Source organism: Parus major, chromosome 20 (assembly GCF_001522545.3).
Source record: "Parus major isolate Abel chromosome 20, Parus_major1.1, whole genome shotgun sequence".
In the NCBI taxonomy this organism is placed as follows: domain Eukaryota; kingdom Metazoa; phylum Chordata; class Aves; order Passeriformes; family Paridae; genus Parus; species Parus major.
Window position 1 is genome coordinate 10077497 of NC_031788.1, and position 23716 is coordinate 10101212.

A 23716-nucleotide genomic window follows, 5' to 3' on the forward strand; every position below is an offset into this window, starting at 1 on the left:
GTAATTTAAAATGGGATAATGTATCTGAAAATGGAAAGAGGAATCTCTTAAATCAAATGTCCTTCAGCTGAAGTTAATTTCAGTCAATAGGATTTTCAACCGTTTTAAATTGTATTTTAGCACTGGATTTATACAAGAGCAGCAAAAAGAAGACCTGTGTTTAATCACTTCTGTGGCTCCAGTGCAAACTTTGAGCTGAGGGGCAGCAGCAAACCTGCAGAGCTGCAGAGGTGAGGCTGATGAACACCTTCATCTTCATCGGGACGTGTGACTGCGGTGCCCTGAGCAGCCACACTGGCTGAAGGGAACAGCCAAAACTGGGAATGAAGGGCAGGAATTGGGCACAGGGAGGCTCCATCAGCTCAGCTGGGCTGGGAGAGCAGCAGGGTCTGCACAAAACTCCTCACTCTCCATCCTGATCCAGTGGATCAATTACACACCACCCCTCCCACCACCAGCCCAGGGTGTGGATGGATGTCCAGGGGTGGCTCCTACTCTACCATGGCATGTCCCCATGAGGTGACATCTGGAGCATATGTCATTTTGTCTGCTGTTAAAATGCATTGAGGGTAAATATTAAATGTGATTTAGCACCATAACTCCCATTAGCTTTAATGAGAGTCCCATGGATTCATCCTGTGTTTCTTGACGAATATTTACCTCATTGTTCATTTCAGAGCTTGTTTTTATCTATTCCTACTGTGCCAACTCCTGCTTGAAGTTATAATAATATAATTTTTATTTTTTAAGTGTGCACACACATGGTTGTTGATAAAGCTCATGGAAGCTTGGGACTGACAGCACTCTGGGGCAAAAGGGAAGTTTTGTCTTGATGAAAGGGATGGCCAGTCCTTCTCTGTGATGTATCCCCAGCCCTCCATCGTTTCTGACAAACTGGGAATCCTTCCTCTGAAAACACTCATAATCCCCCATGACCCCCCAATCTGAGGTCATTTTAAAAGCAATGGGAATAACTACCATTCTTCTTTTCCTTGGAACAACCAGGAAAACCCAGTTATGCCCTGGCTCTGCAAGGGCCTAGCCAGACTCTCATAACCAGTGTATCTGATACTGGGAACCAGTATATCCACAGCCAGACTGACATGAGAGCTGTGAGAGAATCTGACAGAGAAATTTGGAAGAAGCCTTCAACTTTATCCTGCAAAAAGTGGACGATCCTATCACACTCATGACTTACAAGTTGTTGTCAGGTGTAATAATGTTTGCAAAGCTACTGGAAGTCTTAGGTCTGACACAGGCAAAGCTCATTTTGCTGATGCTGCAGTGAAGGAGGTTGGAATGCAGATGTGTGAACCACCCCCACAGCCCAAGCTCAGGGACCTGCCCTCTGCATGGAGCTTGAAAAATACAGGCTATAGGAAAGAACAACAGGGAACAGGGAAACATGAAGGAGGGTAGGTTTAGAGCAGATTTTGGGGAGAAATTCTTTACTGTGAGGGTGTGGCAGAGGTTGCCCAGAGAAGCTGTGGCTGTCCCGTCCCTGGAAGTGTCCACAGCCAAGTTGGATGGGGCTTGGAGCAACCTTGGATAGTGGAAGGTGTCCCTGCCTGTGACAGGAGGGCTGGAACAAGCTTTAAGGTCCAGCCCAAAGCAGTCTGTGATTTCAGGCCAGGCCCTGTGGTACTCACTCAGTAAGATAATGATGCAGATCAGGATGGCAATGATGGCCCCTGTGCCCAGCCCTGCAGCAGCCACGGCCCCGATGGTGGTGCAGTCGCCGTTCTCGTCACACGGGCACACCTTCACCTTGATGACAGAGGTGTTGTACAAGGGGGGGTTTCCTGAGTCTGTCACGATGATGGGCACATCATACACGCCTGCTTCCAGGTACATGATCCTCAAACTGAGCTGGGCATAGTCCCCTGGAGACCAGGACAGACAGACACACAGATGACAGACACTGGTAGTGCCTTGCAGCCACACTTGTGCAGGCTTCTGAGCCCTGCAGAAGAGGTTAGCAACAACACACCCAGGCAGGACAGCTTCAGAACCCTCCCCCATCAGTCTGGCCAACAACCAGCCAGTTGGCTGAAAAAAACAGTTTTCAGCTTTTCAAAGTTTTAAATTGTATTTTAGAACACGGTGTGTTCTCACTGCTGCACAGAACTACCCGGATGCCTTTTGCAAATCTGGTTGCATGTGTTCAAAATGGCATCAAACACAAAAAGGAACACATGGATAATGCTTCCTGAGGCTGGGCTGCCCCTGGCCACTCTGTACTCACTCACCCTTCCTCCTGAGGATTTTGGGAACTCACTGATGACAGGCACAGGCAGGTAAACCCATTATGACTGAGCCCGGAGCTGTAAGGGCACAAGCTGCTGCCCCTGGTCTGGCAGACCTCAGTGAGAGGGACCAGCATTGTGGCCAAAACCAGCCCATAATTCCATGACATTTTCCATGCTCTGCTGAAACTACCAATAACCAGAGCAATTAGGACCATTTGTGGTTGCACACTGCAATATAAAAATCCTTCACATACTGGTAATCTTCACACTTACCTAGCCCTCCTGGTTCCATGGTAAATTAAAAGGCTGCCTTTATGCAATTATGGTCAGAGAAATGAACATTGATCCTGATTGTGGCTTATGACAATTACACTGGAGGAACATAAGGAAGACTGATAATAGCTTTTTTCCCCTTGGCCATTATGGATGATTTATACTCTGTTCACTACTGATAACTGTTCATAATTATGAACTGCATTAAAAAAAGCCAAGTGCCAAGGCTCTTAGAGTTATGCTGCAGGTCTGATACAAATCATTTCTGATTAACTATCTTGTCTATAATGTCAGCCGTAATGTGCTTTAAAAAATAAAAACCAGATAAATAAAGTGGGAAAGTTTTGAAGTTGGAAGCCGCACATGGGGCTCATTAGTGAACCAGAGCCCAAATGTGCTCAGGATTGCCTGCCCCATTTACCATTGAGCCGTGTGATGGTCCAGTTCTTCCTCACTGCAGATGGCACACTTGGCAGCTCGAAGACGAAGGGCCCCACGTTTGGATCGATGTCAGCGTCCGCAGCGGTGATGTTGATGACATTCAGGTTTGGCTTCTCGCAGATCTGCGCCTCCTTTGGCAGCAGCTCCGGAGCGTTGTCATTGATGTCGATCAGGTAGATCTGCAGAGTGCCGGTGCCGCTGGCAGGGGGGATTCCTGCACGGGAGACATGGACCTGTGACCTCCAGCTGGGAAGGCAGAGGGATTGGCAACACCACGGAGCAGCCCCCTCTCCACCTTCCAGTTCCAATAAACCAGGATTTTCACCTTCCCTCCCTGCACCTTATTAGGGACATACTGCACTTTCATGGTCCCTTGCTCTAAGCGGTATAAAACTTCCCCAAGCCTCCTAATGTTGCAGTTTTTCACTCCTGCAGAACAGGAGGTTGAGTTCTGCAGATCTGTAGCCTGCAGCAATGCCCCTAGTCAAACTAAAACTACAAGCAGGTAATGCCAAGCTGCTCCTGCAAATCTTGGTAATGGCTGTTTTGTAGAAACATTAGAAAGAGAGCTGACAAGAGGAAGAAGAGGGCTTGGAGGGGAGAAAAACCTACATAGTGTAACCCACTGGCCAGCATTTATAGTGGCACTTGCTGGCCAGTTTTCAGCTTTGCAGACCATTACTCTGCTTCAAGGGAAGCCCAACTCTCCGGCACATCCCATATCCAGCCCCAGCTGTAGTGGTGAGAGGTTCCTGCTTGAAGCCCACAGCATGAGCCATCAGCAGACACGCTGGGTGATGCCACTGACCCCCAGCAGCAGTGTTATGTCCCAATACACAATTCCTCATCCTTTCCCTGTCTGTCCCAGCCAGCAGGGATATCACAGCACAGCAGTCCTGGTCCTCCACCCCTTTTTGATGGAGAGCCACATTTGTCAGACTAATGACTACTCACACAAAGTAGTATCTGCCCTGGCAGGAGAGAACAGCCTTCCCAGCAATGGCACAGTGTTCTTCATTTCTCTCCCCACACATTTATCTGGCAGCTCTGTGTTCTCCTGCCCTCTGCCTGCCTCTCTCGTCTGGCAGCATGGCTTCAGACATTCTTTTTAAAGTTTGTATTTTCAGTCCTGCCCCCTCCTCCCAGTGCTGGATACAAAGCTACACAAACCCCTTCCCCACCAGGCTTCTGCTTCCACAGACCTTCCTACCTACATTCCTTTCTCCATTTCTCAAGGGAGCCTCAAAAATTATGAAGGAGCCCTGGAAATCCTTTTTTTCATTGTTCCCACATAAACTCTTCAACCATAGATTCTCATCCTTTCATCTTGTAAGCATGGGGTAGGTCTCCCTCTAAAACAATGTCTTTTGATCAGCCTTGAAAGCTTCTGGAGAGGCAGACAGCCCACCAGGATACTGGGGCTGAACATGAAAACTGACTTTTGGGACCAAGCAAAGTGATTTTACTGCTTTCACATTACCCAGAGTATCTTCTGGGATAAAAGCAAGGCTCCCACTGTAACCTCTGAGACAGACTGAACATAAACCCTCAGTCCTGAGAGGCAGTAACTGGCACGTGGCTGAAATAACCTGCAATTGCTGCACATACAAATGCACTTCTGTAGGGCCATTGAGTATTGTTGGGATCTGAGTCCGGGTATTTTTGTTTCTTTGTGTTCCTGAGTGCAGCTCTGGGGCAGTTTTAGGAGAAATGAAAAGGTCAAGTCCTACAAACTATGGAACATTTCACATTATTTCAGCTGTCTTATATGGAGAGAGCAAGGACACAGAGCAGGTACTGATGTGCAATGAAGGGTCCTTGCACTTAATTCTCAGGAGATGAGGAATACAATAGCACCACTGACTCCAGTAGAGAAGCTGGTCTGATCCCTGAAATTAAGATTGAAATACTAATGAGAAAAAGAAGAAGACATCTACATTTAACTGTTGAATTCTCCATCACTGCCTTTTGCACAGGGCCAGCATCTGCATTCCCACAGCAAGGTATAAGCCAAGGTATTTTCATGCTCAGCTCTTTGTTTCATGAAACCTGCTGGAATAAGACACATTTAAGTTCTCAGCTTCCCTGGGAGATTGGCTGAAATTGGCTGAGGGGCTCAAACACTGCCAGGCTCCACTTTTGTGTAGACACAGCGTGATCCAAGGGACCCTCTCCTAGGAAACCAGGTTAAAACCGTGCTGTTGATTAGGATTCCCCTTTTGCCCTCCTTACATTACAGACAAGACTTTTCTTAAAGACATCATCTCCACACTGGAGCCCAGGGAGCCAAAGAGAGCATGTCCAAGGAGCATTGGCTAAACTTCTTTATCACGTACTGAGAAGAGCAAAAAGAACTTCAAGGAAAGAAGATGCTGCTACTTCTTCAAGAAAGAGAGAAAAATCCCCATCAAAACCCTTGACCCAAAGCTTTTCTTTGATGCTGGAGAACCTGGAACTTGGGAGCAATGTGGCAAGAGTCTATTAGCCTAGATGAAACTTTAGCTGTTATCCTAAGCACTCTAGACAGAATTTTAAATAAGGTGTTGCTTTATGTGCATTTTAATGTCTGCAATATACCAGTGATAGATTAATTTTTCAGAATAAAGAGATTTATCTAGGCCTTCACTTTCTGAGCTGCTGAATGATGGATGTGGAGGCACTGATGCACTGCTGCATCAGCACCACAGCCAGGGAAAGGGGTTAACTCCACATCACATTGCACCAAGTGCCTGGAATTTGCAAGGTCAGATAGTGAGGATTAAGTTGATAGGTTCAAACTCTACCACTGTGTCTGTGAACAGCCTTGGCCTCCTCATTTGACCTGTTTTGCCCTGTGGCTTTTCCAGATGAACACCACTAGGCCCCTCTGAGAATATTTTGAATTTCCCTGTCCTGGCTGCATTCATGGAGGGGAAGCTTAGGACAGGGCTGTGGGTTGAGTGCTACCATTCATGGCACAAAAAAGGGGCAGAAAGCACTTCTTGGTACAGCTCCTCAGCACTGAAACTCTTCCCTGAGTTCCCCTCGGTTGCAATGACTGAAGTGATGCATGGAACCCCAGAGGGAGGAAGTTTTCATTAGCCCTGCAACCACCACCAAATGTGCTGGTAATGACCATGGCACCTCCAGCCTGAGGGATCACACAAACACTGCCCTGAAAGCACCTGCAGAGTCTGAGCAATGAATTTAGGTGCTCACAGCCAGGCCTGGCCTGAACTGTGCTGCTGAAGCAGGGCTCTGGTTTGAGTGCTCAGCACCCTGGAGCAGCAAAGTGAGGGTGGGTGAGGGGAAGGAAGGCCTTCTCCTTGTCCTGGGAAACTCCTCAACCTTTTCCAGATGGAGCAGCTGAGCAATTTACCAGCATGGCCACATTTGGGCATGGTTAGCAAAATTTGTCAATTCCTCCTAAGGAGGATTAGGAAGAGAAAAGCAGGACAGCAGCACTGGGCTGCCTTCCCTTGAGCAGAAGTTCTCAGCTCTGACTGGACCAAAAGCAACAAGTGATCTTCAGTGAGAAGAGCGAACAGGACTTCTCCAGGAGATCTGACTGGCCTGAGTGCCTTTGGTAACAAGCACAGCAGCACCCTCGTCATCTGATGATGGCTGCACACTTCAGGAAGCCAGTGTCCAGAAAGAGCCCAGCTCACAGACACACTTTTTATGAAAGCCACCACAGTTCAACAGGTGGGCTTATTTTTAATACCCTCCTGCCATCCCATACAATTATTCCTGGTTTCCTGATGGAAGGCCTCCTGAATGCTCTGATCAGTGCCTTTGGGGGGATTACCAGGACTGGTGTGCTCGGCAGCCCCTGGAGAGCACATTCCTCTGACACTTTTTTAGGTTCAGGCTCCACCGCTACACTGAACTCCCCAAATCAATTTTCCATTTGTCCTCCCTTTCCCTTAATAACACTCTCCATATACTGTGGGCATTTAATTTACTCCAGCAATTTCCCGTCCCACTTTCACATTTTTGACCATAAAAACCTGGGAAAAAGATAACTTATACTGACAACTCTGTCAGGGCATCATTTCTCTTAATGCATCACATTAGAGTCTTATTGAAGCATGAACAATGTGAAGCCTGGGCTCACCGTTGTCAGCCGCCAAGAATGTGGCCTCGTAGACATTATTCTTAATGTAGTCTGACTCTCGATCAAGGACAGCAGCAGTAGTGATCTGACCATTTGTGGCATTAATGTTCAGCCAGTTTGCAGGATCTGACAGCTTAGAGTATCTACAGAGAAAGGAAATAAATACATGGCAGTCTTTTCACTGACACATCCTTAATATTGCTTGAAATACGTTTTTTTCTGGACTCCTGACCCATGATTCAAAGGACCTTTGGATAACTGGTTTTGTTGACAAACACAATGCTAATTGAGTATCCTGTTTTTGACCTTTACAATTATTCAATTTTTCAATTACTTTAGTTTTAAAGGTTCTTCTTTCCACTAAGTGCCACTTACATGCCAGTTTCCTGCTGCTAGGAGAGGACATTTCCTGAGGTCTCTGCAGCTGAGGAGAAATGGGCTCTGCAATGACCATTGCATTTATATGCCTGAATTAGAGGATGGATTCCTGCTCTCTCCTGCTCCTTACCTTGTTCTTCTGAAAACAAGTTTTTAAAGTCAAAGATATTCCTGTTTTCTGTTATTTTCACTAATAACAGTTTGGGAATACCACGTCAGAGTCACCTCCCAGCTACTCAGTTAACTCCCAGTTGTTGTCTATTCATGCTCCATGCAGCCAGCTGAGAATATGGGTTTTTTTGGGCAAACTTTCCCTGTCTTCTCCAGATCAGTGTGTTCAGTTCATCCTTCTTACTTGCTTGTTTTCTTGCTTTTCTGCCTCCCAGTTTTGTACTGCTTGAACTGAGGTGGACCATAACTATCCAACTGGAAGCTAATAAATGGCCAGACTATAAAGTACTGAAATAATCAAACAGAAGCTGAGCTTATTTCATAGGTAACTCAGATCTGGTGATATTTTTATATAATTTGTCATTGGACATGCAGGTGAGAGCATTACTGGCTTCTGGTGAATATTCCTTTCCAGATTTGGGCTGTTTGAAGCAGAAACTCAAAAGGAAACTTGAGCTGCATCAATCCACGTGAAGAGGAAAGCAACACACAGCTGCACAAACCCCTGCCAAAGGAAAGAATTACATTTCATGGAGCTAGACTCTTTGGGATGTTTTCATTTCAATATCACTGCTGTGAGGCTCCTGCCCTTTCTCTGCTAAATGACCAAGAATCCAGTTTCAAAGCTGGCTTTGTGAATGTGTCTGTGGCTAATGAGGATAACATGAGGTGTGACACTGGCCGTGCCAAGCTGTGCATTACTGGAGATGCTCCTGCTTCCTCATCTTCTATTTGTAAAATCTCTATTTGATCAAAGACTATTCAGAGGCTGAAATTCACGTGCAAGGCTCTAGCAGCTGGACCAGCTCTGCAAAGTGCTTATCATGGATCTGTAGGCTTAGCCTTTTGGCTATTTTTTTTCCTAACCAATGCCAACTGTAAAGTAAAAAAATAAAATAATCTTTTTTCACATCTCACAGGACCCCAAAACCACCCCACTGCTTCTTGCAAAGCTTGGGCATTGGCTGTCCTGATGCAAAGGGAGACAGATTGTACTGGGGTTTGGAAATGAAGTGCTGGTGGATGCACAAAATGTGTGTCCTGGAAGCCCTAGAAAGAAACAACCCAAGTAACTGGCTGTTCATACTCAGGGGAAGCCTTGCAAGACCCTACACATGCTCTGTGCAATGACAGGAACAGCAGGTGCTGGTTTGGATTACGGATCACCCCCCTCCAGTTTAGAGGGAGTACTCAATCATAAATGAGTTGTTCTCTCTGAAAACCAGCCTTGGTACAGACATCAGGGAAATAAAGACCCTTCAAAGGGCAATATTTCAAAAAGAACGTAAGAAAAATGGGCTTGTTAGTTAGGATGGTCTCTTTCCTCCAAAGTCACAGTGCCTTGTCTAAAGACAACAAGATGAGGCAGTGAATAAACTATCATTTTCTAGACCCGACAGCTCTGTGCCAGGTGAAATATTTCAAACTCTTGCTGACACAAAATGTCACAACTGATGCAACTTTAAGTGGCTTCAGCCGTGGTCATGTCGTATACTCAGGTTTTGCCAAAAATACCACAGCCCTTACAGACTGGGAGCAAAAAAGGAAACAGTTTCTGTGGATGTGAAAGTGGATGTTCTTGGATCCAGGAGCAGGAAATGCATTTCCTGTCTGCACAGACGGAGCTGAAATAGTTGTGAAAGTGTCACAAGGACTCATTTTCACCTACACTTTTCTGCAATTATTTCCTGGTGGGAAGGAGTGTGAGCCGGGGTCCTGGACCCTGGATTCAGTCCCTGGTCTGCCCAGGTGGGACAAAACACAGAGTGACACCCTCCTGGTCATAGCATGATTTAAAAGTCATCTTAAGCTGCTTGGATAGAAATCTGACTTTTACAATGTTAAAATTTTACAAGGTTGGAATAAATTGCACCTACTGGGAGCAGGCAAGGGGAGCACTGGTGAGATACAGACCAAGTGCCAGTGGCCTGTGAATGGGTGTTTGACTGTTCAGGCAACACTGAACAATTGACACTTTAAAAGCCTGCCCAGCAGCTGTTTGTAACCCCACCAGCCTTGCTCTGAACTAGCCCTCAGCTCCTCTTGCACTGTGCTTTTAAGCAAGGTTGAACCTAAATCCTCTGGAAGCAACACAAGGCATGATTAAAAATCCCAGCCATTCCCTTTGAAAGCCCAGGCCTAGCCCTTTCTGTGCCTCAGTCTCCCCCATAAAACAGAAATAACAAAGCTGCCTTTCTCTAAACCTCTGTGTTTACGAAGTGCATGAACCACACAGGTCAGAGCAGCCAGGGTGAGGCAGAGCCAAGGACTGGGTACAAAGCAGCCCTGACCTCCATAAGAGCACAGAAATCTGCTTCATTTGAAGGTGTGATGTGCCCCAGTGCAAGCCACAACACGGGATCCAGCTCTCGACCCAGCTGCTGCCAGCCTGGCTTACCTGGAGCAGGGCCATGGTGAGTTAGGGGCTTGCAGGACACTGTGCAAGCTCCCGACTGCAGGTGCCACTCCCTGCCAAGATTTCACACATGTCCCAGCAGTCAGTTTGGAAATCAGCTTTCAGCTGCTTGTCTCCCCAGACTCGTGCAGCTGAACCCCCCAGGCCAGGGGAGCCCCCGGGCTGCCTGGTGTCCCACCTTACTGCCTGCTGCATGAAGCGATCCGGATCCACCGCCGAGAACGTCGTCAGCACCGTCCCCGTTGGCACCCCTTCCTCCAGCCTGATTAACTTGTGGTTTGTTGGGAAATACGGTGCTTCGTTGACATCTGTGACTGAAATTGTGACCCCTGCTGTCGACTGGAAGGACATCTGGATGCCACTGGCCAGGGGAGCTTGGTTTGATACCATCACTGTCAGCATGAAAGCTCTGTTCATCTCGTAATCAACTGCCTAAAACAAACAAACAAGCAAGTATAGAGCCAAGCAGAGAATAAATTCTACCTTCTGGCTGGAAGCTGCAAGATTAGAAGGCAGATGATATCAAAGTCATTGCCTCATCTTGTTTCCTCCTGAGCTGAGTTCTTTTGAAGGTGTAAATCCAGAGCAACTTCAATCCAGTGGAGGATTTGGCCTTCCAGTTTTTGGAGGGTCAAAGAGTTAAAAAAATTCCACAAAGAAAAAAACTGCAAACAGCAGGGAGATTTTGCCCTGTGTTTTGTTCCAGAGCTGAGTGGTTTCCAAAAGACAACCTGCCTGTGAGAGTTGAGCATCAAATGAGCAAACCCACCCAGGGCTGCTCTAATGCAACAGGTGGAGCCTGTTCAGAGGGATGGGACTGGAACTGAGCAATGCTATTAGCACTGAAACTGCTGACTGTGGAACCAGGACAGTCTCTCTGGGCCCATGAACCTGAAGGGCTCTTTATTTTCCCTCTTAAATGAATTTATAAGCAAAGGTGGAGCTGCCAGGAACGATCCCTGGTCGGGTTAAGCAGGTGGTGCTTCCAGTGGGACCTCTCATCCTCCTGGTGAGGCACCTCGTGGTCTCTGGAGGTTGCCTGCAGCTCTTACAGCTGGGTTTTGCTGCTGGGAGGCCACAGGTCTCTTCTCAACACACACATGAAGACAATGTGTCTGTCCCAGGAGCCAGAAGGAGTGAAAAGCCTTTGCTGGCACAACTGACTGAGCCCAGTATAATAATAATTTCTAAACCATCCCACTAATTATTATGAGGGAAGTCGCTAATCATCTGCCAGGGAGGCTTGAGTTATGCAAGATCACACCTCTGCTTGTTAAAAACTGCTTTGCCATGATTTATAAATTTAGAAGCATATCCATCCTCCCTAATACCTTCTCCAGCACTGAGTCTGCAAGGCACTCATTCAGGGTGTAAAATGCCACAGCTACACCGACTTGGGCAGGGATTTACAGCAGCAAGAGCTGCCTGCCATGTCCTGTTTAAAACCCAGTATTGTCAGGAGGGAAATCAAATCATAGGAGGCTACACGAGAGAAACAAATTTCAGGGGCAGAAGGTAAAACAGCGAAATCTCTACTCGATTGAAGTGCAAATGTTCCTGATGCTAAATGGCTTCCTGACAGGCAGGGCCAACATTTAATAAATAAAAGGAAGCATAAAGATTCCCAGTACACCCACCCATGCTGACTCATGGACTTGTGCTGCATTCAAAACCGATGCATGGTAAAAGTTCCCATTTAAACACTATTCAAGGCCTTGAAACAATTTGACTAATGCATTTCCTCAATTTCTTTTCACACCCCCTGTAATTTATATTCCCCCAATTTTGTTTTTTTCATGCTGCTCTGTTTGCTAGGCTGTCCACAGGCACTCTGCACCTCTCTCCCCTCAAAGGGGCTCAGAGGCAGCTGGGGGCTGAGCTGAGCAGCTCCATGGGGAATGATGTGGGGAACTCCCTGCTCCTGATGCTCAGGACACACTGACCACACAAACTCTGCTGGGATGTGGCCTGATGCAAAGGGGTTGTGGGGTTTTTTCTCCCCACAAAATGTAGGGCTGTTCTCTCAGCTTCTTCCTCTTCTGGTAGCAACAAAACCGGGGCTGCAGAAAATCTGTGCAAGGAATGCAGCTGGACCAGGATCAGCCACACCAAAGGCTGCCTAGGAGGCATCAATGTCACCAAATAGTGTCCACCACACCTCAGCCTGCAAGACAGAGGTGATCTGCTCATCTCTCCTGTGTCCACTGAGCTCTATTTCACACAGTTTTGTGAAAAGAAGGAAAAAAAAAGGTAAAATCCTTTTAGAATCCATGCTGTCCTGGCAGTCTGGGTTATTGAACCCCATGGGACAGCAGCCCCTTGCAGCCAGACACTGTCCAGCCCTAAGGCAGAACTTCTTTCACACCTTAATAAGCAATTTATACCAGAACTGTTCATAACTCTGCTCCCTAAAACTGCCTCCCTCTGAGGATAATGGTGCACACAGCACTCTGTGCTCCTCACACCACACTCACCCTTCCCTCCTCCATGCATCTCACTGAAAATGCTGTATATTGGTCATTTGACATGACTTTAGGGACACAGTGAACTTGGCATTGCTAGGTTAACTTCCAGGACTTGATAATCCTAGAATTATTTTCCAACCAAAGTGATTCTTTGCTTCTATGACGGCAGAATCCAGAAAAAGCCAGAGAGCTGTTACATTTGGGACGAGGACATGTGGGACGAGGACATGTGGGACTCTTGCCTCATTTTCACTTTCATGTCCAAGAAACACTTGTCATGAAATAAAGTAGCAGCACTTTTGCAGATACTCCTTGCTGGGTGTTTGGTGTGTGATCTGGCTGTGAAAGATCCCCCTGGAGATGCTGCACATCCTCCTCCTTCACGAGCACCTCCAACCTGGGTGCAGCGGAGCGATGCCGAGGCTTGCCACGTGTCCTCCTTTTCTTGGGCTGCTTTTAACCAAAGTGAACAAATTTTCCTGGTGTTATAGTTGAGGCAAATAATAACTGAAACTTCAGCAGCATCTCCATTATAAATTCACAGCTCTGATCCATGCAGAGTTTATAATAACATTTTACTTAGCTTGCTGCCACAGGGCAGCCACTGCTGCTCTGGGAGATTGTCTTCAGACTCTGCGGCATCTCATCTGAGTGGGAAGTTTCTCTCTCCCCTTGATCAAGGGTTTCTTTGAAGATTAGGGTCTTGCACAGTTATGGAAATGGTTTGGAAAGGCAAGAACAGAAAAGGGAAATGTTAAACTTTTGGTGATCACACTGGAGCTACAGATGAGGTTTTGCTGAGGGCAGCTGCAAAATGGCCCCCATGAGCATAATCTGAACTCCAAAGGGAAATCTGGCTTGGGAGGATTTCTGGCCCTCCATTTCAGGCCCCTAAAATGCTGGGGAAGTGGTGAGATTCTGCACAGAGCCCCCCTCCCTGTGCTGTTGCTGTGACTCCTTTGCTTGCAGCAGGAGTTTTGTATGAGTGGCTTTGAAGAGCCACACGAAAATCAAGCCATGTAGGGTCTGTAAATAAATGGTTCATTACTTGACTTAATTTTTTACCTGTGTTTTCAGCCACATCAGTGATCAAACCAGCAAGAGACTGTTCCAACACAGCAAAGAACAAGCTCTGACTGGCCACCCAGTCAGATGAGAATACATCCCCCAAATCTTTAAGCATATTCACTTATTAACAGAGAACAAAACATTTCAAAGAAGAAGGTGGAATCCTAAGAGTCTTCCCTTCTTCACCATGAAAATTTAATCACAAGCAATTTCACTCATCCTCCTTGCTGAAAATACACCAACAAGCCTCCCAGCCAGACAGGGGTAGGGAACCCTGGTGCCCAGGAGGATCAGGTGAGGTGATGTAGTGAGGACATCCAATGCAATTTCAAGCTCTCAGCTCAGCTTGATGAGATTGGATTTTCATGTGGTTCTCTGCTTTGTGATCACTGTGGGTTACACAGCAGTGGAAAATCAACACCAGCATCAATGGTGTCTTGACAAATCTGCCCTGCTTTTTGCCTGCAAGTTGTGAATAAGGGATGGTTCATTATGCACAAGTCCTTATGCAGCAGTGTTGATCATGCAAATCCCCTGTTGTTCACTTTGATGTGCCTTTAAACTACAGTCCTGACACTTTGCAAGATTAAGAATAAGGGGTCCTCCCCTACTTGCAGTGACAATGTTGGCATTTCGATTTCAGTCTGGTGGCTGATGTCAATGGAAGTTAATTTTTTGCACTTTTCTTTGTTGAATGTTTTCTGTTTAAGCAGAAAATGTACAGATTTGGATATGTGTATACTTACACACACATATACAACCATATGCAGGTGTCTAAGCCTGAAGAGCTTGCATGATGTTGTACCAGGTAAGGCTGTCAACCATCACCACAGAGCAATAAAAAGGGATAAATAAGAGGACCCTGCTGAAATACCATCTGGCAGGTAGGATGATGTGTCCCTTGAAGTTTCAGCAGAGCAGCAGCTCACATAGCCCAAGGGTCAGGGAACAGGACAGGCTCACACGTTCCTGCCAGCATGGCCTCACTGGCATTTCACTGATGTCATTTTTCCTAAGACACAAACTGTGCACATTAGGAATGACTGCAACTTGTTTAGCTAAAAACAAGGAAACAGGGCTCAACACAGAGCTGTTCTTCAATCATGCTGCTCTTTAAACTTTGTATTTCTACCTATTTGTTGATTAAAACTTTTTGTAAGGGAAGGCCAGACTTATCAGAAGGTGCTGGATGCTGCAACAAAGATAGAGTTATGTTCTTTGGAGGCAAGGAAGGAAACACGATTTGCCACTTGCTGCAGGTATCTTGAGGCTTCCAGCTCTACCAGCCCATGGAGGGAAGAAGGGATGGTGGATATTTCTGGTCTGATTTCTTGGGAGTCTTTAAAGGAGATCCTCTGCTGATCCAGCCTGCGGGGTGGCTTTGAGTAGAGCTGTACTGAATTGAGGATCTGTCCCACACTGTGTGTTTATCACTTAATACCAGGAAAAAGAAAATTTCTCCAACAGTTTTGCTGCCAAAAAAACTCAGCCAAAGGGAAAATTTCCTTCCCTTCTGTTATCAGAAAATTCACTGCTCCCGAGATCTCTCCTACACTGCCTGCTTTCACAGAGGATCACCTGACTGACCTAGGCAGTGAAACACTGCCCTTGATTCACAGCCAGCAGGGGCTTTTCTGGCCCAGCCCAGGCCAGTTCTCTCTTAGAGAGCTCAAAGAGCCAAGGAGAAGCAGAAGGTGGAGGTCAGGCTCCGGTGCTGGGAATCCCTTCAGCATGTGAGGCTTTTTGAAAGCTCATGGTGGGCTGGGCTGAGCTGGGACACCCAGAACCAGCACCACACGTTCGAGGTGAGAGTATTCAGGACTCCTACACACAGGGATGGGAAACAAGACCCAAGCACTCGTACTTCCAGGCAGAGAAGGCACGAAACAATGGCAGGCTCCTGGCAATCCCTGCAGCTGTAAGGGTGACAAACAGGGTGTGCTTTGGCTTCCCCCTTACCTTTACCACGGTGACCATGCCCTCGTTGGTGACGGGGTCTGTCCGGATGGTGAAGTGGCCCGAGGGGTCCCCGCTGATGATGCGGTAGATGGCATTCCAGTTGGGAGAGTGGGGCTGGTCCCGGTCCATCACCGTCAGGTTTGCCACCACAACCTCCACTCTGTTCTCAGGCACTTCTCCTGAGTACTGCAAAGGAAAGACAGGGCTGGTCATGGTGGGATGTTACCGCTGAAGATCAATAGATCACACGGACACAGGTTGAGGTATGGTGCAGAAAAGAGCAGAGTTTATTTTCCTTCCCAGGATTTATAGGCTTCTTACCATGGCCAGGGATTGGATGGTCAGGATAACACTTTCTCACTGCACTGGTCATAAGAAATGCCCATCAGAAGACGTGTAACAGAAAGAATGCACACATATCTATGTTTACAGTTGCTGTCCTGGGAAAGTCTTTAGAAAACCATGTCAGCAAGCTCAGAAGCTGAGCTTTCAGGGCGACAGTGGGAGCTTTCTGTCCATCCTCACACCTCCCTCTCCTCTCCCCTCCATCACCATGCCCACTGGGAAGCCGGTCCCACAATGAGGACCACGGAGTTATTTGTAATGAGCAACACATCTCTTTCTCAATTCTGCTTTTCCTATTTTTTTTCCTTTGAGTATTTTCCCAAAGCCTAACTTCACCTCTCAGCCCAAAGGCGAACAAACCCACAATCGCACAGCCACTGCACAAGATCCAGCAAATGCTCCAAGGCATCCAACAAAAAACATTCCTGATATTCTTGCTCAGTTACAGCAACCAGAGGGTTAATCGTCAACAGCAGCAGAAAATGGCACACTGAAATGTCTAAACTTTTTAGGATGACTATCTCCTTTTATCCCAAGGTATTTTGCCTCACTCAGATTTCAGTGATGGCATTTTATTGCTTCTTCAGTGATTTTACTTCATTTTATTTCTTTCTTGCCATTGATTTGATTTTATCTCATTATTTGAAGTGTTTCTTGTGATTTTGCCACAGCCTTTCCTTGTGCTTAATTCTCTCATTTAGCACTGATTTTCATGGAGCATGTCCCGTTTCAGGCACATCCTGACACATTAGCTGCATTCTTTTCTGCTTTCCAGTCCCTGATTTATCACATGGCTGATCAGGGATCCTGGCCTGTGAATACTTCCAGTGTTTGGGGCTCAAAAGCTGCCAGTAAGACACATTCCCAAATTTTCAACTGTCCTCATGTCTCAGCACTGCCTATTAGCAGCACTTGCAAATCAACACTCTGATTGACATATGGCAAATTAAACACTGGGGAAATGCCGGGAGCGGCTGGCTCGGAGTCTGCAGCTGAAATTCTGGCCCCAAACTGCAGGAGCAGAGCACTTCTAAAATCTGGCCTTTGGTGTGCACAAATGCCAGGTTGTGTAAATGATAATAAATCATTCCTTTGTTAGCACAAGAGTCCATTTCCCCTCCTAACCCATCCCCATCCTTTGGCATCTCTCGGTCACGGATGCCTCTATTTAGTATATATTATTTCACCACTGACAGCAAAAATATTCAATCTGCCTTATGCTAATGTAAATTTAAATTTGCCCTTTAGTGGTACCCTGAATGGCATCTTGCCCTCTTTTCTGCTATGCACCTGTCCTAAACAAGTTTTCATTAGTGAATGCAGATGGCATCTCTTTCCAGCCATGCCGAGTAGTGGGGAAGAACAGTGGGAAGCTGCAGGATAATTCTTATTCCACTACATGCTACAGCTCTTCTTTTCTCTTTATTTCCCCTGATTTCACTTGTTCTTTACCCATTCTCTTGCCCAATTTGGAGTCTCTGCAGCACACAGCTTAAGCAAGGGAAATATATGGAAATTTATCAAAAGCCTCTTGAAAAATCCATTAGTTTATGTCATACGTACACTCTACTATCAACCTTGTCTGAACTGAGGCAGATTAGTTAAACAGGATCATCTCATCCTAAATCCACACTAGTTATTGCCCATTACATTAAATTAATGTTGTATGGCACGGCAGCAGTGACAAGTTGATGAGCCCCCAGCCTCTTTTAGGCTGCACTGCTGACAACAAGGGATCATATTGTAATTCCAAAGGAGTTAAACATGTGAAACCATCTCAGATCATCAACCCAGGACCACAGATTTTGTCCATCACTCCAAGGCTTATGCCCTGCAGAACCAAATGGAATTAAGCCATCAAGAACAAACCATCAGCTGTATTTAACCCATTGAAGAGGGCCAGTCCTGTCTGATCCCTGAACACCTTCAGTAGGTCACAACCCAGGTGCTGCCAATGACTTTGGGTTACATGGAAGAGTCCCACACAATAAATTTTACAGCAGCTCCTCTAGCAGCCATCACAACATCTGTTTTCAGCCCACAGTGACAGAGTTTAAAACATGAAGTTACATTAAAAATTATAAATACACAAGCACATGCCAGTGTAAAGCCTGGAGGAAGATCACAGCAGCCTATAAAGCTTTTCCACTGGGGTGACAGCCACAATGCTCAGCAATCCTGGACAATCCAGGAGTTCATCCACTTGTTGTTGACCTTTGTTAGGTACAGTTAGGAAATTATCAGTCCTAAGCAGCACTGAGAATGGGTATTGCTTACTGTGCTTATAAAGCAAAGTATTATTCTGATGAGAACAGTGCACCTTCACTGGAATCAAAGGAGTCATCCAAAGCTATTCAGGGTAAAAAGCAAAGCTTGGAGAGACGTGCCATGAAGAAAAGAGTAATTTTCATCAGCTACAGATCAGCAGCTACTGGGAATTCAAACTGGAGTCTGCCTTCCCTCCCTCTCACACTCCTCCACTGTCATTATTATAGGTAAATGCTGTAATGTGTATTGTCCACAATTGTCTTTACCTTTAGTAAAATTAAGTAATGACATTAAATTACACCTGCTAAAGGAAGGATGGCAGCTCAATGCTACCCACACTTCTTTAATGTCATTCCCTCCCTACCCTGGAGTAATTCAGGATAATGAACATCTTTCACTATGCTCCTTTCCAGCATTCCCTCTGCTCCAAGTTCTCTTTCATAAGATTACAATTGATTTTCAAATAAAGAGAAGCATATCTATTCAAACAAGGTAAAACAATGGGCAACAGAGGAGCTGCTGGAGTAAACACAAGATTGATAAAGCAGCACTTGACCTATACCTGTAGCATTTACTCATATTCCCCTGCATTTCATTTAGCTTCACTTTCAATTGTTGCACTTGAAGTTTTTAATTTCCAGGATTTTTTTTAAGGATCAGCCACAAGGATTTATATGGCTGATTGTTACACACTTCCCTTCTCAGCTAAGTATTCGTTCTGAAATTGGCATATTCTTAAATCCTTAAATTCTGTGGGTATTTTTTTCTTCCCCTCCCATAAAGGCCTGTGCTGGCAAAATTCCTTCTTCCACTCCTCTGGAGCTGGCCCCTCTGAAGTCATGTCCTGATGAAAAGGAAATAATTCATTCTGATTTTTGGGTTGGTACTAAAATCAGTTAGTCCCAGAATTTGTCTTTTGTGTCATTTGGACCTGACATCACATAAACACGCAGACAAATATCATTCTGGAGGAGAAGGGGATTGATTGGGTGGACAAATGATGAATTCACACTATGACTTTGTACAATAAATCTGGAGTCAGGGCAGTGAAGCCATGCACAGCCGAGTAAAACCAATTAGCTGCTGCAGCCACTCCTAGGGAGGTGTGGGATTGAGACAGATGAACACAAAGATAATTATTCAGGCTTCCTTCTAAAGGGAATTATTTTTTTCCCAATGTTCTTATTTTTTTTTTCCCCCTGGCTGGTTTTGCTAAAAAGCTGTGAAGGCAAAGATTTGCTCACATGAATGTCTGCAGGAAAGATCTTTCTGTTGTCTCCAAGATTCACTAATGATGACACAACATTTGTTCCAGGCAGCAGTGGTTTGTGAAGGCTGAATTACCTGGACAAATAGTGTTTCATGACTATAACTATGGATTAACAGAAGAATAAGGGCATCTCAGTCCTCTGATTAGACTCTGAGCCCCTCCCCTGACAGCTATGACTGCTGCAAAGTGCTGAATCTTCTCTCTAGGTGCCCCAGGCTGGGAGAAACTGAAATGGGAGTGAGTGCATGTGGTGGTGGGGAGTCCCATCCCTCCCCATCTCTGCTGCCAGCCTGCCCCTTTAGGCTCTGGAGAAGAGGTGATGTGCAGCCAGCACTCAGGGGGCTCCACTGCCTGAATAAAACCCACAGCTCCTCACTCTTCAGGGTGTCCACCCAACCCCATGCTGGCATCCCAGGCAAGGGTTTACCTTTTCTGCTAACAAAGATGATTGAAAAGCAGGAAAATTAATAAACAACTGAGGTCTGGTTGCAGCAATCTGTGTAAAATGGGGGGAAAAGAAAAAAAAAAAAAAGATGAAAATCTCCTAATAAATCATTAATTGTGATGTGCCTGCCCAACTGCAACATGGAAACAAGCAAATGCCATCCTAATTGATTGCTTCTTATTCTATCTTTATAGGCCTGCATTTTTTACTGTGGGGGTTGAATAAGCCCAGAGGTGTAAAAAAACCTCTAGACTGTACTCTGCATATCTGCCAACTTGATATTTAGATCAATAATGCTCTTCCCCCCCACCCCCCCTACTTCTACTACTGGTAATTTAGCTTTTCTTCCAGCAGACTAATTGCTGTTTTCTTAAGCCTTACTATCAATTCTGTGACCTTTAATTTCCAATATCATTTGCTGTAGGTATGGGGTGCTGGGGCTGTGAGTTATCCCAGCTGCTGTGACAGTCACACAGGGACTGCCAGGGTCTCCCTCCACTGTGTGCAAAGGAGACCAGGAGCTGGCTCAAATCCCCACAAAACCCCTCTAAAGCCAGCCTTATTCTGCAAGTCAGGCTTTGAGATGCTCATTTCTGGTTTTATTAAACTCCTCACTCTGGTGAGGTCTTCAGTGATGAGCACTGATGTCCTCACTCCTTTTTGAGGTTGCTCTGAATTACACCAGCCAGCAGCCCCTCCATAAACCTCTGGGCTGTTGTTTTTCCAGGCTCATGGCCAAAAAAATCCCTTCTTCAGCTTCACATCCACGTGGATCTACTCCACAGTCCATCCATGGATGCATCCACACCCAGCTGTCACAAAGGAACTGCCTGGGCTGCAGGCACCTCGTGGTGGTCAGGCAGGAATTAGCCTTGCCAGCCCAGACAAGGAAGGACATGAGAGTGAACTCACCAGCTTTGAGAAGATGCTTTGGAAGTTTTGCCTTTGTCCTCAGCAGTTTGTGCTGCTAAATCACCTCATTTACCTGCAAAGGAGGCATGGTGTGGTGGAGACAAGGCACCCACCTGCCCACAGGAGTTTGTGCAGGAAGCTGGAGTGATCTTCAGCGTGGTCTCCTTGTGCTGGTTTCTTTTTCTTTGGGAGAGTTTGAAAAACAACAGCGAGCCTTAAAGTCTGGCACTTCTGAAGCTGATCTGAGGCTGGAACACAGACAGCCTGTGTCGTGTTCCTGCCACAGGTGACAGCCACTGCCTTTGCACTTTGTCTTTACTGGAGTCATCTTTCAGAATCTCGAGCAATGACTAACTCTGGATCAATATACAAATTTTTCTCTTTGAATATGAGGACAAAGCTGGAGCAGAGGAGAATAAAGCAATACCCTCTCTTTCAGAAGCAGCAAAAGAAAACTCTCTCACTTCCGACTCCGGTGTGAGGAAGGAATGTGTAGGTTTCACCTTGGTTCAAAGACTCTGAGTACTTGCCAGGAGTTCAGAGCACATAATAGTAAAAGGATATTAAAAAAAAAAGAAAAAAAAAAGAAGAAAAAGAAGTAGTTTGCATATCTGACAAAGAGCACTAATTTTTTTTTCATTATCAGATGTTACATTCTTTTGATAGTATGAAAAGATGCTGCAGAAATGATGACACAAGACACCATTCTGCTGCAAGATAACCATTTCCAAATAAATATATCTTAAGAAATGAGGTTTGAAGTTTGCATAGAAGTTTAGATATTTTATAAAAATGCATTACAACACAAAGGAGCTTTTTACAATATTCGTATGAAAGGTTTAAAAAGAGATTAAAATTATGTCCTTGGAAGGCATATAGCCTTGTCAAGGGAAAAAAAAAATAAATTCTACATTTACCCCGTGTAGGAAAGCTGTACTTTATCTCTATTTCAAAGGCTATAAAGAACCATTTTAATCAACCTACTTGACTTTGGGGACTTGCACTTCTACACTGAAACTCACGAAATCTGGCATAGTGTGGTTTCCAGAACACAAAAGCCTTTAATCCGTAAACCGACACTCTTGTACATTCAAATCCTGATACTATCTCCTTGTTAGGAGCTAAAATTGTGAATTTATCCAAAATGGGATCTCATCTCGTCTAAATGATGTAGCCTTTGCACGGTGACCTTTAACAATGATTACACCCAACAATGAAAGATTTTATGTCAGGAGCCAGTGGAAACAATATACATTAAAATTCTGATCTGATAGCACAGCCCTTTATTTTTCAGTTTTAAACAAGGATCCTTTGAACATTTCATTTGCTCTCTTGTCTAACATACCTTTGTTTCTTGCCCATGGAATGAACAGCAAGAAAAGGTGGCTAATACTTTTCTGCAGACTATTTGATTGTCAGGTGCAATTAGTAACGCTCTCTTTAAAACAGAGACATAGATTTTTAAACAGCTGGCACTGCCTACGAAGCCTCATTCTTAAAAAAAAACCCATATACATTTATATAACAGAACATTTTTTGCACAGATACAGCATGGCTTTACAGTGCTTGACAGCCCTATGCTTCCCTTCAGCTGCAGAACCAAAGGCTGGAGTGACTTGCCTGTCTCCTGAGGCAGCTGCAGAACGGGCTGGAGCCGTGCCCTGCGCTGGGGCAGAATCCTGAGCACATCATTAATTCATGTGTTACTTGATAAATCCATTAGGTCAGCCTGGATTAGCCTATCGATCTCCCCAGTGCATTGTCACAGAGCCCTGTGATCCTCGCTCAGCTGCTGCCATGCCAAGGCTGCCAGGGAACTGGGATCAGCTGGATCCCAGCACGGCTCTTCCCAGGCTCTGAGTTCCACTGGGGAGCCCACACAGCTTTCTACAGCCTGGGCAGGCCAAAAAAAGCTTGTTCTGCTTCCCAGCTGGGAAATTCCACCACCTCAAACCAAAGCACCATGGGTTTGGGTACCCTGACCTTGGATTCCCAAAGCAGTTCCCCCTGCACCCCCCACCATGGCATGGAGGGCTTTCCACTTTGAATTTTCACTTTTTTTACTTTTTAGACAGTACTTTTACTCTCTAAAATAACCAGCTCCCTAAAAGAGGATGCAACCAATTCATTTGTTGGCACGTCAGGCCTCACATTTCCTTCTCCTGCAAACTGCAAAGCAGCAAATAACCACGCTGCTTTGAACAACGCTCTGAAAACATGATTTTCCTGATTTAAATGTAAACCAGAGCAGCACAAATTGAGTGAGAGAGCTCAGTTCCTAAGTGAGCAAAATGTACTCCACAGGTCTGGCTCTATATCCCTTGTGAAACGTGTCTAGAAGGGGATGTTTCAATTCAGGCACCTGTAATAAAGTTTCATAAAGAAGGGCCTTAAGTTGATAAGTCTGGTTTAGGATTTTCTTATTAACTGCCCATTCCCCATAATGAGTTTTTAATTTAATTTTTTCAGATTTTAAGGCATATGAAAGCTGCTCGTGTGCCTCTGGGATCTCAAGATGAGTATTTGGGAAAAGAAGACTTATGAGAGCACTGAAACTGATTTTTTACATATGCTGTAATCCTGGTATTGAGATTTTTAACAAGTTTCCTGTGCAGCACAGCTCAGCCCATCTGGACACTGACTCCTGCTCAGGCTTCCTCTGCACTGCAATTGAAATCTCTGTTACTTCCAGATTAGTCTCAGAATTAGCATACAGGGGGTTTTTGGGTTTTTTTAATGAGTAGATTGCAACTCCATCATCAGGCACTGGAAGACCCTCTGGTCTGGCTATAAAAAAGGGTTCCTGACTGGACAGAGCAGTCTTGTAGGAGAAAGCCACTGAAGCAGGTGTTTTATTCTAAAAGTGGGGTTTATTCTGTGGTTTAAAGACATGATCTCCTGCACTGGTGCCACAATGGACGTTTCTTTATGTCCTTACTGATGCTTAAATATAATGGCAG

At 45.5% G+C, this 23716-nt stretch overlaps 1 protein-coding gene across 1 annotated transcript in view; it reads right to left on the bottom strand.

Moving 5' to 3' along the window:
- Positions 1-23716, bottom strand: part of CDH4 (cadherin 4) — a 411166-nt gene that overhangs the window by 6627 nt on the left and 380823 nt on the right. Inside the window, exons 9-13 of the mRNA XM_015647809.2 lie at positions 15517-15702; positions 10203-10456; positions 7060-7202; positions 2944-3177; positions 1650-1883 (exon numbers count right to left, since the gene is read on the bottom strand). Coding sequence (XP_015503295.1) covers positions 1650-1883; positions 2944-3177; positions 7060-7202; positions 10203-10456; positions 15517-15702 — 1051 coding nt within the window. The remainder of the gene's footprint in view (positions 1-1649; positions 1884-2943; positions 3178-7059; positions 7203-10202; positions 10457-15516; positions 15703-23716) is intronic.